At 51.0% G+C, this 14923-nt stretch overlaps 1 protein-coding gene across 3 annotated transcripts in view; it reads left to right on the top strand.

Annotated features, from left to right (window-relative positions):
* MORN3 (MORN repeat containing 3) overlaps nt 1–14923 on the top strand; it is a 17018-nt gene continuing 2095 nt past the window's right edge. The window contains exons 1-7 of one of the 3 annotated variants that reach the window (XM_021285844.2): nt 1–363; nt 914–1014; nt 6400–6486; nt 8035–8190; nt 8802–8959; nt 10713–10872; nt 13917–14101. In XM_021285844.2, the coding sequence (XP_021141519.1) occupies nt 8046–8190; nt 8802–8959; nt 10713–10872; nt 13917–14101 (648 nt within the window). In that variant the 5' untranslated portion in view covers nt 1–363; nt 914–1014; nt 6400–6486; nt 8035–8045. Of the gene's footprint in view, nt 364–913; nt 1015–5039; nt 5161–6399; nt 6600–8034; nt 8191–8801; nt 8960–10712; nt 10873–13916; nt 14102–14923 lie in introns of those variants that run through there. The other 2 variants (XM_065032961.1, XM_065032960.1) reach the window with 2 other exon arrangements.

Genomic DNA, 14923 nt, shown 5'->3' with positions numbered 1-14923 from the left:
TCGCCACGCCCCCATGAGGAGCGGTGGAGATCGGGCATGCCGGGGGTTCCCCCGCATAACTGCGGGACCTTCGTCGCTCTGCTCGTAATAGATAAATAGAGACACCCCCCCCCCCCCCCCCCACCCCAACCCCCCCCCCCCCACCCGTGTGGCGCTGGCGGGGACCGTCCCCTCGGAGGGACCTGCCTGCTGAGGTGACCGCGCACCGGGGCTGCCTGGGCACAGCTGACCGTGAATGGCAGGAACATAAAACGACCGGGCGTATTCCTGCTCCTTTTTATTGTTGTAATAATAATAACCAACTGGGCGGCAGGACTGGCGAACGGGGCGCGGGGTGACCCCGGGCCTGTGGCTGGAGACGAGGTGAGAGTCACAGCACACGGGGCGGGTGTGACACGAAAGTGCAGGAGGCAGATTAAAAACAACAGTGCAGTACTGGCTTCCTATGAGGAGTGTCTGTAGGATGCCATTTCCTCGGATTTGGCACAACCAACCAAAAACATCTGGTGTATAGATGCTCCTCGATGTGCACACTGTCCCTCCTCCTTTTCTAGGTCTGTTATACCTGTTTGCTTTGTTCCCTTTTTCTGTGTTCTTGTCACACGTGTGGGTGGACACCTGAAGTGCAGTCAGTGACATGCTGCCCATGCGCTCGGTTTCCAAATAAACCCACTCAGAACCCGCCATGGTTGGGGATTTCTGCTGATTTAACAGCCACCAACCACAGGGACACCGCAATGTCCCTTCGGCTCCTCCAGTGAGGCCCGTGGTTGTCCAGCGATCAAACACCGGTGTTGCGGCAGACCTTGGTAATCTTGAAGTAGAATAATAAACTAATAGTATAAATGTCAGAGGTGTTTGTTATGTTATTGCATTTATCCACAACCCTGTGTAACGGGACCTTATGTTACAGGGAGGCTGCAGGACTGTGGATTACAAAAAAAGAACCGCATCTGGGATCAGGGCTTTAATTCTGCGCTGGGTGTTTGCTGAAACGTTGCGGTTCACCACAAGGTGAGAGTACTCCCTATCAGCAGAGTTATTTTCCCTTCTCACGTGAAATAAGCCCTTTGCAGTTACTCTGTGGTCTCAGCTCAGTTTATCACAGAGCGGCTCCTAAAATGTGCATTTCCCACTCAGAACTGTGCCGGCAGCACCTTTATTCAAAACTTTCCCACCTCTTCCCTACACCCTTAACAAGGAATTGTCATGCATATTGAGGCTGTGTGTAATTATAGCCCCAAAATATTTCTTTCAAGTCTTATTACTGAGGCATGCTAATTATTAATATTTATTCAAGAGATCGGTTTATTTAAAACAGTAACACAAAGTACTTTCATTAAATATAAATAATGTGAGGGTGGCAGGACCGGCCATACAGCTGGTTTGAACAGTATTTAATGTTGTGCTGTTAGAAAAGATTCCAGAATTACCTGTAATCTCTTTCCACCTCCTGGGAGATTATGGCTGCTTGTATAATCTCATTATTTCAATCACATCTTTGTGAATAAAACCAAAGCAAGGTAAGATAAGAGTGATTTTTAAAAAATAGAATGAGATAATTTGTTTACTACAGTGTATAGAATTGTACTTGTTAAGAGTGGAAACTGCAGGCTTTCATTAGATCTGTCAATTTTAAAGGGACTCTAATTTCTGAGTTAGGAGTCATCAAATAAAAAAATCACATAATATACAACACATTCTATTGTCTTGAGTGTCTTGCAAATCTAGGCTTCCAGCTTTTGAACAGCTGGCTTTTACTGCCAGAGATCTTCTGAGGCCTCTGCACAGCAAATATACAAATACAAAATCTTTGTGTTGCCTTTACATTAGTTAATCCCCAACTCATCAACCATTCACTGCCAGAAAACATATCAAAAAAATGAGTTAATAAATCTAGTTAGGGGTCACAGCGAAATAGTGGCTGTTCTTTTGGTGTTAAATGTTGTTCTAGGACACATTATATACGTACAGTCGTGTAAGCTCCTTTCCTTTGCCCTCCAGACTATTCTGAATGCAGATTCCATTCATTCCTTTCTCTCCTGATAATTGGGGCTGTTTCCTTAGGTGCTTTTCCCCTGTTCTGGAAATACCAACCCTTCCCAGCACAGCACAAACTGGAAAGGACAAAATACCAATGTGGGTAAGTCCCTCTTCTGACAGCAGGAGACAATAAGCCACGATAAATAATATACTTGGCACATGTTTCAGCTGAAAATTAGCACTGCTGATTCATCCTGTAATCTGGATTTATTCCTCAGTTAAGGGCTTGAAGTGAGGCTCTGGTATGGCCAAATTTATCTGCATCCGTCTTCACGCTGTGATCTGTGTTTTCTAAAACAACACTGAGGGTCTTTCAAAGCACTCCATGGTTGTGCAATAAATTATTCTCAGCTGTAGGTAACTTCACTAATTAATATCATAACTCCACCTGTGAACAGTCCTGTTGCAGGTAGTTAAGGAGCAACAATTAGCTGTAAATCTGCAGCAAGAGAAACTGAGGGGGAGAGGGTGTCTCACAAGCTTCAGGGACTCCAGCATTTCACTTTGCATGACTGTGTAAATGCTTGAACACTTCAGATAGCCCAGGGTTCCTACTCTAGGTTGCTTTGATATGAAACCAGCATGGTTTTTTATCTTGAGAGAGCTGCACCTAGCAAAACCAAGGGCAGAGTTGTAGAGAAATCCTTCCCCACAAGGCTGCATCTTGAGCCAAAGGTTTACATCTCAAATCTGTCACTTCAGCCCCTCCTAAATCCTGCTAATAATAATCCGTAAAAACAGAGAGGTGGGGAAGCTCCTTCAGCGCTGCACCCACTCTGTGCTCGCCTACCTAAACCCAACACGCGCTTGGGCCGAGCCCAAAACCCTCCCACCTCCTCCCCTGGCTTTTCTTATGAATATGGCAGCAATAAAACACCCATCTGAGCATCCTACTTCCACAGTATGTTGTTGTCACATTCTTCACCTTTAAAGAATTCCAACATATGTTTCTCTAAATGTTTTTTTTTCCGCTATTTATTCTACAAAGTTCCCAGAATAAACTTAGATTATTGACTCTGACAGTTTTCCCTTGGTTTGGGCATTTCACTTGGGTGATTCCCCAAGCTTTGTGGGAGCAAACTCAGCTTGGAGCAGCTGTCTCATTGCGAAAATGATTGGTTTCAGTTGTAGAATGCTGAGGTCCTTTTGGTTTATTTAATTTTAAAAAAAATCTTACTCTCTAAACAGAAAAATATTAAAGGAACATTGTATGCCATGGGATCTTGCTCCCCAAATGGCACATTCCTGGGCATTGCTTGGTTTGCTCTTCGGTACGTCTGAACTGGAAAGCGTAGAGCTCAAAGTCCATTGCAGCAAATTGTATTGGCAGCATAATGGGCTGAGTTAGAGCATCATTGACACTGATTTAACAGCTTCCTTTCAGTCTTAATGAATGTAAGGTTGAATCAAATGGCAGACAACTGAAGCAACAGTGGTACCAACAGCAATGGCCCCGTCACTGCCCGGCTTTGCTGGTTGCTCCTCGGTGGCAGCGGCCGCTGTTTGTGAGAGTAAAAAGAAAAAACAGTTTAAAAAAATCAAAGAAAGAGATTTGGGGCCAAATTTTGGCTGGAAAGGCCAGAAAAAGGGTCACCTAATCAAGGAAAAGAACAAGTTCTCCTCATAACTTGGATTTCAACTTCATTTTTCATAGTGATCTCAGTGTTGCGCCTTCCTCTTGGGAGAGGAAGAGGAATTGTTTAGGGCATTTCTGAGTCATTTTGGGTTTATACCACACACTTTGGCTGAATTACATATTCTACGTATCTGACATCCTTTACAACAATTTTCTGTACTCCTCTGGTAGTGTAGTGACATTTTTTAAATGAAATTTGCATTCGGTGAGTCAAAAGAACTTTCTGATAAAGCCGCAAATATCATCAGCGTCTTGTCAAGACCGTCTAATTTTGCCTTTTTTTGTGAGAAAGAAGAGTACCCTTACATTGAGCAATTCTGTACAGAACGGTAATAACGGTGGACAAAGTAATTAATCATAATTCAGATGTTGTACCTGCACAAAGAAAACTGTGGATGGGAATCACGCACGACCTTTTCTGAGATAAACAGCTAATAATTATATGAAGGTCTTTATTGCATCTAGAAGGGTTTCAAGTATATATTGAGTTTCAAATAGGCTTGTAACTTCTGCTTTGCAAAAGCTGTGGTTGGGCAATTCCTCATCTGGGCTTGCAGTTCAAAAACCTCAGACAACCCATGCTGTTTAAAACTAAACAAGTGAAACTGAGCTGATTAATTTAATAGGCAAATTCTCAGTTAACTGTGGTGCAATATAGGGGCTGAAATACACAAAATAATTAATACCTTTGCAGAAAGGGCGAGTTCTGGTTGTAATTTCAGGCTGTAGTTTTTGGGCTGCAATAAGCATTTTTCCTGCTCCCTCATGGGTTTCTCTCATTTCCCCCACAAACCCGACCCTGCTCCAGTCCTGTACAACTGGCCATGGTAAAACACAGGAGCTATTGTCTCTGTAAGTCTTAGCTTCTGTCCCAAAACAGAATGCGTTTGTGTGCATAAATCCTTCCTGAACATCTTCATCTCATTTTTAATAACAGGAAATACTGCCTCTTGTTTAAGTATTTCCGAACTTGGTCAACTTCCATAGTTTTCTGTCTGATTTTCCTGCTTAAAGGAGAGTCAGTAAGCTCCAGCTCCCCTACACCATGGGTTTGGGGAGGTGCAGAGCCACCCGGCTGCATCAGCGCATCCCTGCTTGCCCCCAGCTCCCATCTTCCCAATTCATCTAATGCAGCACCAGAAACTCCGTGTTCGCATTGGTACAGATCTCCCTCCATCATTTCCACACCACCTTGTAGGGCACTTCTTCCTTCCTCCAGCTCATTTTCCTTCTCCGCCTCATTTCCCGGGCAGCGGCGTTGTCTCCTCCTGCTCCGTGACCCTCACGGGAAACGGAGTGTTTGCCTTCAGTCACGCTCACACTTGGAATAAGTCCAAGGAGGAGGTTTGGGGTGCTTTTTCGCACCCATACTGGTCGCTCCTCCAGCTCTGTCCGCGTTCCCATGACGCTTCGCGCTGGAGTTTGGCAGAGTTGCTATGACAACCCTGCCTGCAGCCGGCAGCACCCGCTGGCACCTGCAGGTTGGTGTCCCTGGGGTGGCTCTGGGGGTGGGCAGGGGCAGGAGAGCATTGGCCAGACTTGAGGGTGTTTTGCAAACCGAGTACGTGGGCTTTCCCCACCGTTCACCCCCATCGCTGCTCTGGCACCCTGGGGAGAAGCAGCAAAAGGTGCCCTGAGCATCCTGCTCGGAGCTGGGGGCCAAGGAGGGATCGGGGATGGGTTGGCTGCTCCGGAGGGTGACAGCAGTGGGACCCCAGCGCCGTGGGGCAGGGGCAGTGCAAGGGGTGATCCCCCCGGGGGACCCTTGGTGAGGGTCAGGCAGGGCGCTGCTGAGAGGCACGGCTGGTGCGGGGGTCACACAGCGGGATGCGGTGACAAGCGGGAGCTGCCTGGGGCAGCCAGCAGCCCCTTCTCTGCAGCCGGTTGAATTTTCCACCTCGCTCTTACTGTAAAGAAGTATAGTTGTAGGTAAATTGCATTGCTCTGAAGTTCTGTGGAGAGTCAGGGGAGAAAAATCAGCTTCCCGTAGGGTTGTACAAAATAAAGCTGTGCTTTACCAGAAACAAAGCTCCAAAGTGAGAGCATAGTCTGGGATTCTGTTCAGATCCTCATCCCCAAGCGCAGCGGCGGCAGCGGAGCTGCATGGGAGCAGCAGCCTCTAGCCATGAGCACCGAGAGCTGCAGCCTCCCCGTGCCCTCTGAGTAGGTGACTAAAAACGCCCAGGGTGGTGAATACCAACTGTGGTATAACTTACACACACCTGGCATTGCTGTTGTAGATTTGGAAGGGGATTCATCAAATAAAGGTGACTCCTGCTGGCCTGCATCGCCCTGGGTGCTCCACGCAGACTGTGCCTCGGAGCGCACAGTGAGCAGATGGTGGGGTGCTGGGGCTGTCCCCACAGCTGGGAATCCTCCCTGGGGATTTTAAATCCTAACTTTGAAGCTAAAGAAGTGGCCAGATGCGGTGATGGTACCTTGATGCTCCTATTTGGCAGGGTAGTGAGGGGCCTCTCTGCGCCAATGAGCTGCTCGAAGGTCATGGCCATGGGGTGGGTGCACGTAGCTGTAGCTCAGCTCTTCTGCTCCCCCAGCAAGGGGAGGACAGATGTGAGCCAGCAATGTGCAGCTCTGTGTCCTGCAAACCCAGGACACAGCCCTTGGCAAATATTGGCAAGATCTCCCCTCTCTGGGGGCTTTGCACCCAAACTTAGCACTCAAACTTAGCAGCTGTTGTGCATCTTGTGTTTGCATTGCAGAAAAACCATCATCTGCAGCAGGCTGCAACTCCACCGTACCGAGGGACAGATCCTGGCCTTGGTGTCCTTAAACCAAGACACTCCCAGGTGGGTGGCACAGCCAGGGGACTCCAGCTGCCCTCACAGACAATGCCATCCCCAAAACACCCACTCCAAGAGTTGGCAACACGGTGGTCTTCACGTTCCTCCCTCTCCTTGAGGTCAGTGGAGGAGGGACCTGTGTTTGACAGCCAAAGGGGGAGAGACCAGCCAGGAACCTGCTCGCTGGCCGCTCTCCTTCCACCACAGCCCAGCAGGAACCTCCCTGGGTCCGAGCTCACAATGCCATGCCCAGGCAGGTCCCCCAGCCCTGCCCGCACCCCAGCCCTGCCTGCACCCCAGCCCTGCCTGCACCCCAGCCCTGCCCGCACCCCCAGCCCTGCCTGCACCCCCAGCCCTGCCTGCACCCCAGCCCTGCCTGCACCCCCAGCCCTGCCTGCACCCCAGCCCTGCCTGCACCCCCAGCCCTGCCTGCACCCCCAGCCCTGCCTGCACCCCAGCCCTGCCCGCACCCCAGCCCTGCCTGCACCCCCAGCCCTGCCTGCACCCCAGCCCTGCCCGCACCCCCAGCCCTGCCCGCTCCCCAGCCCTGCCCGCTCCCCAGCCCTGCCTGCACCCCCAGCCCTGCCCGCACCCCAGCCCTGCCCGCACCCCCAGCCCTGCCTGCACCCCCAGCCCTGCCCTCACCCCAGCCCTGCCCTCACCCCAGTCCTGCCTGCACCCCCAGCCCTGCCCTCACCCCAGTCCTGCCCTCACCCCAGCCCTGCCTGCACCCCCAGCCCTGCCTGCACCCCAGCCCTGCCCTCACCCCAGTCCTGCCTGCACCCCCAGCCCTGCCCGCACCCCAGCCCTGCCCGCACCCCAGCCCTGCCTGCACCCCAGCCCTGCCTGCACCCCCAGCCCTGCCCGCACCCCAGCCCTGCCCTCACCCCAGCCCTGCCCTCACCCCAGCCCTGCCTGCACCCCCAGGCCTGCCTGCACCCCAGCCCTGCCTGCACTGCCTGCAGCCCCATGGTACGGAGACACCTGGGACATGCACTACACAACACAGCAGCATTTTGGGGAGGAAGGCTCATCGTGGACACAGAGATACTTTTTTTTAGTAATGATATCCCCCAAATAGCTGTTGAATGACCGTTTCCCACAGCTACATGGAGAACTGAGGATGAACACTAGCTGTATTTTCTTAGATATAATTTCTAGGTGTTATTCCCTAGCAATGACCCGAAGCAGTTTCCTTTCCCGAGCTCCATGCTTTCCCTGGCGCTGGGCTCGCTGGCACCCCTGGTACAGCAGGAACAGGAGCTCAACTCACACCCAGCAAGGGAGAGAGGCAGGAAAATCACCAGACACAGCATCGACCAGCGGGTCAGGACAGAAGGGGGAGCCCAGGAGACAAAATCGGAGAGCGTCCCACCCCACGGTGCTCCAGCCAAGCTCTGAATGTTGATGGCACTCACAGAATCCTGCTTTTTGCTTCTACAGCCACTTTTTGGGGTTTATTTAAACATACCTCACAAATAGACTGTTCTGTTCATACTTGCCTTGTAATTTCTCTCTAATGTATTGCTGAACACAATTTGTTTTCCTCTCCAGCCACGAAAAACATGCCCATCGTAAAATACCCCAGGGCTCGAGAGCCTCTCTGGTGTGAATGGGACAGGAAAGCACAGAAATGTGGATTAAGACACACTGTCTATGCTGTAAATGGGGATCGGTATACTGGAGAATGGCTGGACAACTTGAAACATGGTAAGACAGATCATTTTGAGAAAAAGTACTGATTTATATGCCTTTACAAAAGTCCCTAGGCGCAGGGAGCAGCCAGCAGTTGTTCATGTATTTGTATATGTGTGTATTTTATATATGGCATGCAAAAATCCGCTCAAACACATTTTTAACGGGCAACTTAAAGAGCTTTTGCCTGCACCTAGGGGCAATTACCTGAAATATCTAGATTATAGATGTTTTTACAAAAATCCCCTACAAACACAGCAAACTGCAGCAAAGCCCAACACAGCAGGGCTGCTGGTGCGTTGCTGGCCTCGAAAAGCACTTGGCTTCAGGAATATGAATTTATCCTCAAGCTGTGGTGGGTGCTGCAGGACACGGAGCCGGGGAAGGAGACCCTGACCGAGCCCTGAGCAGCCGGAGCAGGACAGGACAGGCTTGTTTACAAGCAGTTTTGGAAAGATTTAAGCACATTCAGCAAAGGCCACACAGGAAGCTCCTGATCAAGATTAACGATGCATCCAATTTGGGAAACTAAACTGAATCGCAGACATAACCCTGCCTCGGTGCAGGGAGCCCTGCAAACCCTGAAAACAATGGTGTCCCCATCGTTCCTCTTGTTTGTTAAACAGGTAAAGGCACCCAGGTGTGGAAACGCACCGGAGCCATTTATAGCGGTGACTGGAAGTTTGGGAAGCGGGATGGCTACGGCTCGTACAGCATTCCTGACCCCGTAACCAAGGAATACAAGAGGGTGTACACGGGCTGGTGGAAAAATGACAAAAAATGCGTAAGTGAGATTTCTGCACCTGCCCGAGGTGAAGCAGGGCTCCCCAAAACATGGGCAGAGTTGGGTGTACACGTGCAAAAAGATCACTTAAAATAGCGAATTTTCAAATATCAAGGCTGAATTGAAGAGGCTTAGGGAAACAAATATGTGGAACAGGAAAATGAAATCACAAGCAAAGGCTCTGGTGTTTAAGCTCTCTGTCCCTGCCCTCCCAGCTTTGCTGCTCCTGATGTTACATCTCCAGGTCAGACGCTGCGGGAGCGGCGCCGTGTCCCACAGCCGGCGATAGGGACGCAGCAGTGAGACTCGGGGCAGAAGCTACAGGAACAAACATTCCCCCAGGCACGGGCTCTTTAAATCTTAATTTGAACTTGCAGAAAGCCCAGGAAGCTTCAAGAGTAAAAATCCATCATTTATAAAATGCCTAGAATGTTCCGTCACCCATCATGTCCCCTCTGGAGAGGGAGGGACCCATCCCACCCATCTGCTACAGCCCCGACCTCCCACCTGCGATCGCTGCTCAGACTCACCTGCAGCTCAGCCAAGCAGGACGAGAGGTTTCATATCTGAGGTCTTAATCCTCCCGCCCATCGCTTTTATTCCTCTCATCCTTGAAGCAGTCACAGGATCCTGTGTTACAAGCACTGCAGGAAAATGTACCTTCTTCTGGGAGTTTTACAGCATATTAGACAAATAACAGAGTTCTTTTGGAAATTAAGCCTGTCACATAAATCACTGTTTTTTCTAAAGGAAACATAATGAGGAAGTCATCTGGTAAAAATGACTGCAATCCTATGTGCAAAATCCCGGCAGGAATGTTTTCTGATCTGCCAATGGAAACCTTCTGTTCGCCTTTGGGTCTCCTCTTAAATTACATTAATAGCCTCATACACTCTAATTGGCGTGTGGCTCTGTGGCTCCACTCACTTGGAGGGAGTTTCCCCTCCTGTTCTTTGAGGAGATATTTTGGATGACTGAGCTTTGCTGAAAGATTTATCATGACATCCAAATATTACTAGGGTGTTTTTTCTTCTGCAAAATTCTTCCCTTTACGTCCATGCTGTTTAATATAATTAATGCTCAGCAAAATCAGTTATTTTCAGAACTGACTTTATTTTCTGTTCAGAGGTAAATCAACACTTTATTCCTATTGGAAAACTCATTTGTAATATGTAAATATTTCTTTGTGGTATCACTCCCTGGTACAGGGGGTACCTAATGACAAGCACATATGTAAGACAAACACGTCCTGAGGTCCCCGGCAAAACCATTTCCATGGTTAAGCATCGCTTAAGAGACTTCTGGTCTGCCCCAGGGCAAGGGAAGGGGTTGCCCAGCCTGGGACACACCGTGTGCAGCATGGTCAGGGTTGAAAGGCACGAAATCCTCATGTTGAGAGACGTGAAATCCCCACATTGAGAGACAGGTCCTTTTAGTGCTGCCTATCCCCAGGCAGGTTTATATACTAGTAAAACTCGCTTTTAGCTAAATATTAGTGGCAATGATGCCAATGATAACACACTGAGATTTAAACCTGGGGTTTTGTCATGGGAATAAAAGCATTTGCCAAAACCAATCCTATACCGCTGTCTCTCATTTCCTTCAACACAAGAACGGCCGCGGGGCTGGGCTGCCAGCTGCCACGTGGAAGAGTGCTAAGCAAGGGTGTATCACAAAAACAATGTCCCAAAATTGAACACCGACCCTTTCAACACAAGAGGCTCCTAACCAGCCATCTCTGTGTCGCCTCCAGGGCTACGGGATGACGTTTTACCCCGGCGGGGAGCACTACGAGGGCGAGTGGAGCGGCGGGCAGCGGAGCGGCTGGGGACGGATGTACTACCAGGACGGGTCCATCTATGAGGGGCAGTGGCTGCAGGACCAGCCCGGCGGGCTGGGGATGCTGCTGCTGTGTAAGTACCGGCCACCCGCACCCCGGTTCTCTGCCTGCCCCCTTCAAGGTATTCGGTGTCGTGCTGCTCTCCAAATAACCCTGCCATCCAGATTTCTGGGTGCTACGTGGCCTCTCCCACTGCAGCCTCGCACCAGCGTTGTGGCTGCTCCTCTGTGTTGTCCCTCCCCTCCCGGTTTGGGGCTGGAGGCAGCACAAGGGCCAGCGTTGTGCTGCTCACACCAAAACGCATGAAAGCTGAATTTTGCTGCGATTTACATGTAAATGACTGGGATGGTTAGGGTTAGAGATAATATACTGTTGGGTCAGAGAAGAGCAAATCTCTCTTTTCAAGCCAGGCGCTTTGCCAGCCGTGCTTTCTAACTGCTGCATACCAAAGAGGAGTCCAGTTTCCAGCACAGAAATAAAATAGAGAAGTTTTCTTTTTGAGTTCGCTCCATCCCCTCTCTCACTTCCGACACTGGCTCAGGTTGAGTGAACACAGCGGTTTCATTAGTACACAATCCCTTCCCAGAAATAACAGTGAGGACATGATGAATTTGGAATGATAGGGGCAATCTCATCATAAAAATAGAAATTTGAAATGTTTTCCCCTTATTTTGCTTGGAGTGTAACACATTTTTTCCCCAAAGCAAAGAATCCAAATCCTCTGCAGTACAAGGCACTGCATTCCAGGAACATTTGAAGAAATATTATCTCCATATTATTATTCATCTATTCTTTTTCTTGAAAGTGATCTCAAGGCTGGTAGTTAGCTAAGCAAAGCAGCCAGGAGGAACAAGCCTGACCTTCGCTGCACATCACACATGACTGCGCTCTCTCTGATGACTGTAAAGCCACTTTGAACCCATGACTTGTCCTGATTAAATCAGCACCCGCTTCCAGGGGTAACTCCTTCCTCTGATCTGCTTTGCTCCCATCAAAGTCACCCTCGGCGCTGTAAAGTGTCCATCCCTCGGGGCCGAGCCATGGCTGATGCACCGTTTCAGAGCCCGGTTGCCTCCAGCGTAGCCTGCAACTGACTGCGAGCTGGATTCCTTTCGGTTAAAATTAGCCAGAGCAATTATTTCATGCCCACAAGCCGAAAGCATTCAGCTCAGCCGCTGGAAGCGTGCCCGCATGCCGGCAGCTTTGCGATGGGGAAAGAAAAGGAGTTCTTCAGTGGAGGTCACGGTGAGCTGCAGCTCGAGATTAAATTGCTTGTAGTGGCAGCGTGCCCGGTGAGGGCAAGCTCGGCTGGAGCACCGCGCCGATTCGCCACCTCTGCCACAGCCTGTTGCCGAACGGCTTTGAAACCAGGACACTGCGCACCCGCGGAGATCGCGGTTGTGAGCAGTGCAGCCTCTCAATACCCTGGGAGGAGAGGGGATGGGAGCAGCTGAGTGCTGCAGGGCAGCCAGGGGGCTCGATGGCCCCTCCACCACCATTTGGGTGGTCTCTGAGCTGTGGATGGCTGGGCAGCAGCGCAGGTCGGTGTTGCAGATGAACACACCACCAGCAAGCTGAAGATAACCACAGCCACGGCTCCAACCTGCAAAGCAGACCCTGCCCAAATGGCCCAGCAGCCGCGCTCCCCACAAGCATTTTTGGTTTCTCCCCCGGCGCTCTGGCAGTGCCCAGCGCCGTGCAGGGTGCCCTGGTATTTCGGCTACCTCTTGCCACGAAGTATGGCACAATTTGGATGAGACCCAAAGATATTTCCACTAAGTAACTTGGTCAGAAATCCCCATGTTTTTTGGCTTAGAAACACTGTGTGTAGGAAGAGCAGACAGCAGTGGGACTCTCCTGGTAACAGGAGGGTGGCCTAGACATGTCCCAGCCCCAGTATCACTGTGGGTGTGATGTCCCTCCTCAACCAGTGTCCCTGGTCCCTGCTCCCATCCCTGATTCCTGCTCCCATCCCTGGTCCCTGCTCCCATCCCTGGTCCCTGCTCTCAGCTCTCATCCCTGGTCCCTGCTCCCATCCCTGGTCCCTGCTCTCATCCATGGTCCCTGCTCCCATCCCCGGTCCCTGCTCCCATCCCCGGTCCCTGCTCCCATCCCCGGTCCCTGCTCCCACCCCTGGTCCCTGCTCCCATCCCTGGTCCCTGCTCCCATCCCTGATTCCTGCTCCCATCCCTGGTCCCTGCTCCCATCCCTGGTCCTTGCTCCCACCCCTGGTCCCTGCTCCCATCCCCGGTCCCTGCTCCCATCCCTGGTCCCTGCTCCCATCCCTGGTCCCTGCTCCCATCCCTGGTTCCTGCTCCCACCCCTGGTCCCTGCTCCCATCCCTGGTTCCTGCTCCCATCCCTGGTCCCTGCTCCCATCCCTGGTCCCTGCTCTCATCCATGGTCCCTGCTCTCATCCCTGGTCCCTGCTCCCACCCCTGGTCCCTGCTCCCATCCCCTTGCAGCTCTGTTTTCCCTGTTCGTGGTTCCTGGATGGCAGCACAGAGCCCAGAAAAACCTCTCTTGACTGGCAGAAAAACACCAAGAGACGCAGTACAGCTGGAAAAACAGTCTGTAACTGATTGCCTGAGCTGTTCAGACACACAGCAATTCCTGCTCTGTAATTCATTGAGGAAAAACATAACTGCAAGTATTATTTGAAATCAAGATTATTTTGACTGGATAACGATCAGTGCTGCTGTTCCTTGCCCAGACAAGCAAACCTCTTCAAGCAAGAAATCCCGCGTGATTTGTTGCAGTGGCAAATCTGAAACTTGTGTCCTATAATTTTTCATGTTGTGAGCAGTGACTCAGCTACTGGTCTTACCCTGAGCTCACTCACTCCACGTATCAGCAGAAAATTAATATCACCAGGAGAACAGAGCAGGCGAATTCAGTTCCTGTGCCAAGCGGGCAGGCGTGGGCGCCTTCGGCAGCCTTTGCTCCCCGCGGCACAGCAAACCGAGCACGGCGAAAGCGAAACGACACGCTGTGCTGCTGCTCCCTCCGAATTACTCAGAGCAGCCCAGGAGATGATTTTCTCTTTGTGTTGGTTTCATTTGTAGCCCCCTAATGAAACGGAGCGAATTTCATGGTCTGTTCATGTATTTAATTGCAGCGAATGAAAATCGGTACGAAGGAAACTGGAAAGATGGAAAGAAGCACGGCCCAGGGAAATTTTTCTACTTGGATAAGGGACAGTTGTTTGAAGGCATCTGGGCAGCAGATATACCAAAATGTGGAATTCTGATCGACTTTGGCAGAGATGAAGCTCCTGCCCCTACTCAGTATCCAATCCCGAAGGTAATTGCTTGGAAATGTCATTTTTGCTGGTGATGTTTGCACTCACCAGCGCTCGGGGCAGCTCTCCAGGTAGCATTTCACTCTCCAAGCGATTACCCCCAGCTCAGGAGGCTCAAGCTCAGAGGCTTTTGGCCAGCAGTGTCCTAAATGGCCCCGGAGGGACAAACGTCCCGTCCAGCCACCGCTGGAGCCTCCCACTCACCTACATCTGAAAAAAATGCCGTTCTCATGCACCAGAACCGCTTAGAGACCTGAAGCAGCACAAAGGAAACGGGGACAATAGAGGCAGAGACAATAGTGGGATTTGCGTCAAAACCAAATGATTTCACCGAGCCGAACAGTTAAAGCTGACTGCACCTTACCGACACCTGGGCAGCTGCAGCGCTCATGTCAGATATTTCCCTTAGCAGGCACCCCGAGCCAGGGCCTGGTCTGTGTCCAGGGGGACACGCAGAGCAGACGGGGGGTCTGAGAGGTGGCAGGCTCTGCTCCCCCTGTCCCACAAGGGTGACACAAGCTGTGGAGGAACAGCCAGTCCCCATCGCCCAAAGACTCAGTGAACGCAGGACGGGGCACACAGAGCCCTGGGCAGCCAGGCTGGCACGTGCCCTTCCCATCGCTTCGGCACAGGAACCGGAGGACGGGAGAGCCTGTCCCCAACTCTGTGCCTTCAGAGGAGCACAGGGGACACAGCTCCAAGGGACACAGCTGGCCAAGTGTCTTCAGCTTGAATCCCAGTGCATGAAACACAACGCAAACACATTTCCAAGGGACGGTTACTGCAGGATACGTGTGGGGAAGCTCCTTTTTGCTTAGAGCCGA

Source organism: Columba livia, chromosome 17, assembly GCF_036013475.1.
Source record: "Columba livia isolate bColLiv1 breed racing homer chromosome 17, bColLiv1.pat.W.v2, whole genome shotgun sequence".
In the NCBI taxonomy this organism is placed as follows: Eukaryota; Metazoa; Chordata; class Aves; order Columbiformes; family Columbidae; genus Columba; species Columba livia.
Note: the sequence above shows the minus strand (reverse complement) of the source record. Positions and strands in the feature narration are given on the sequence as shown.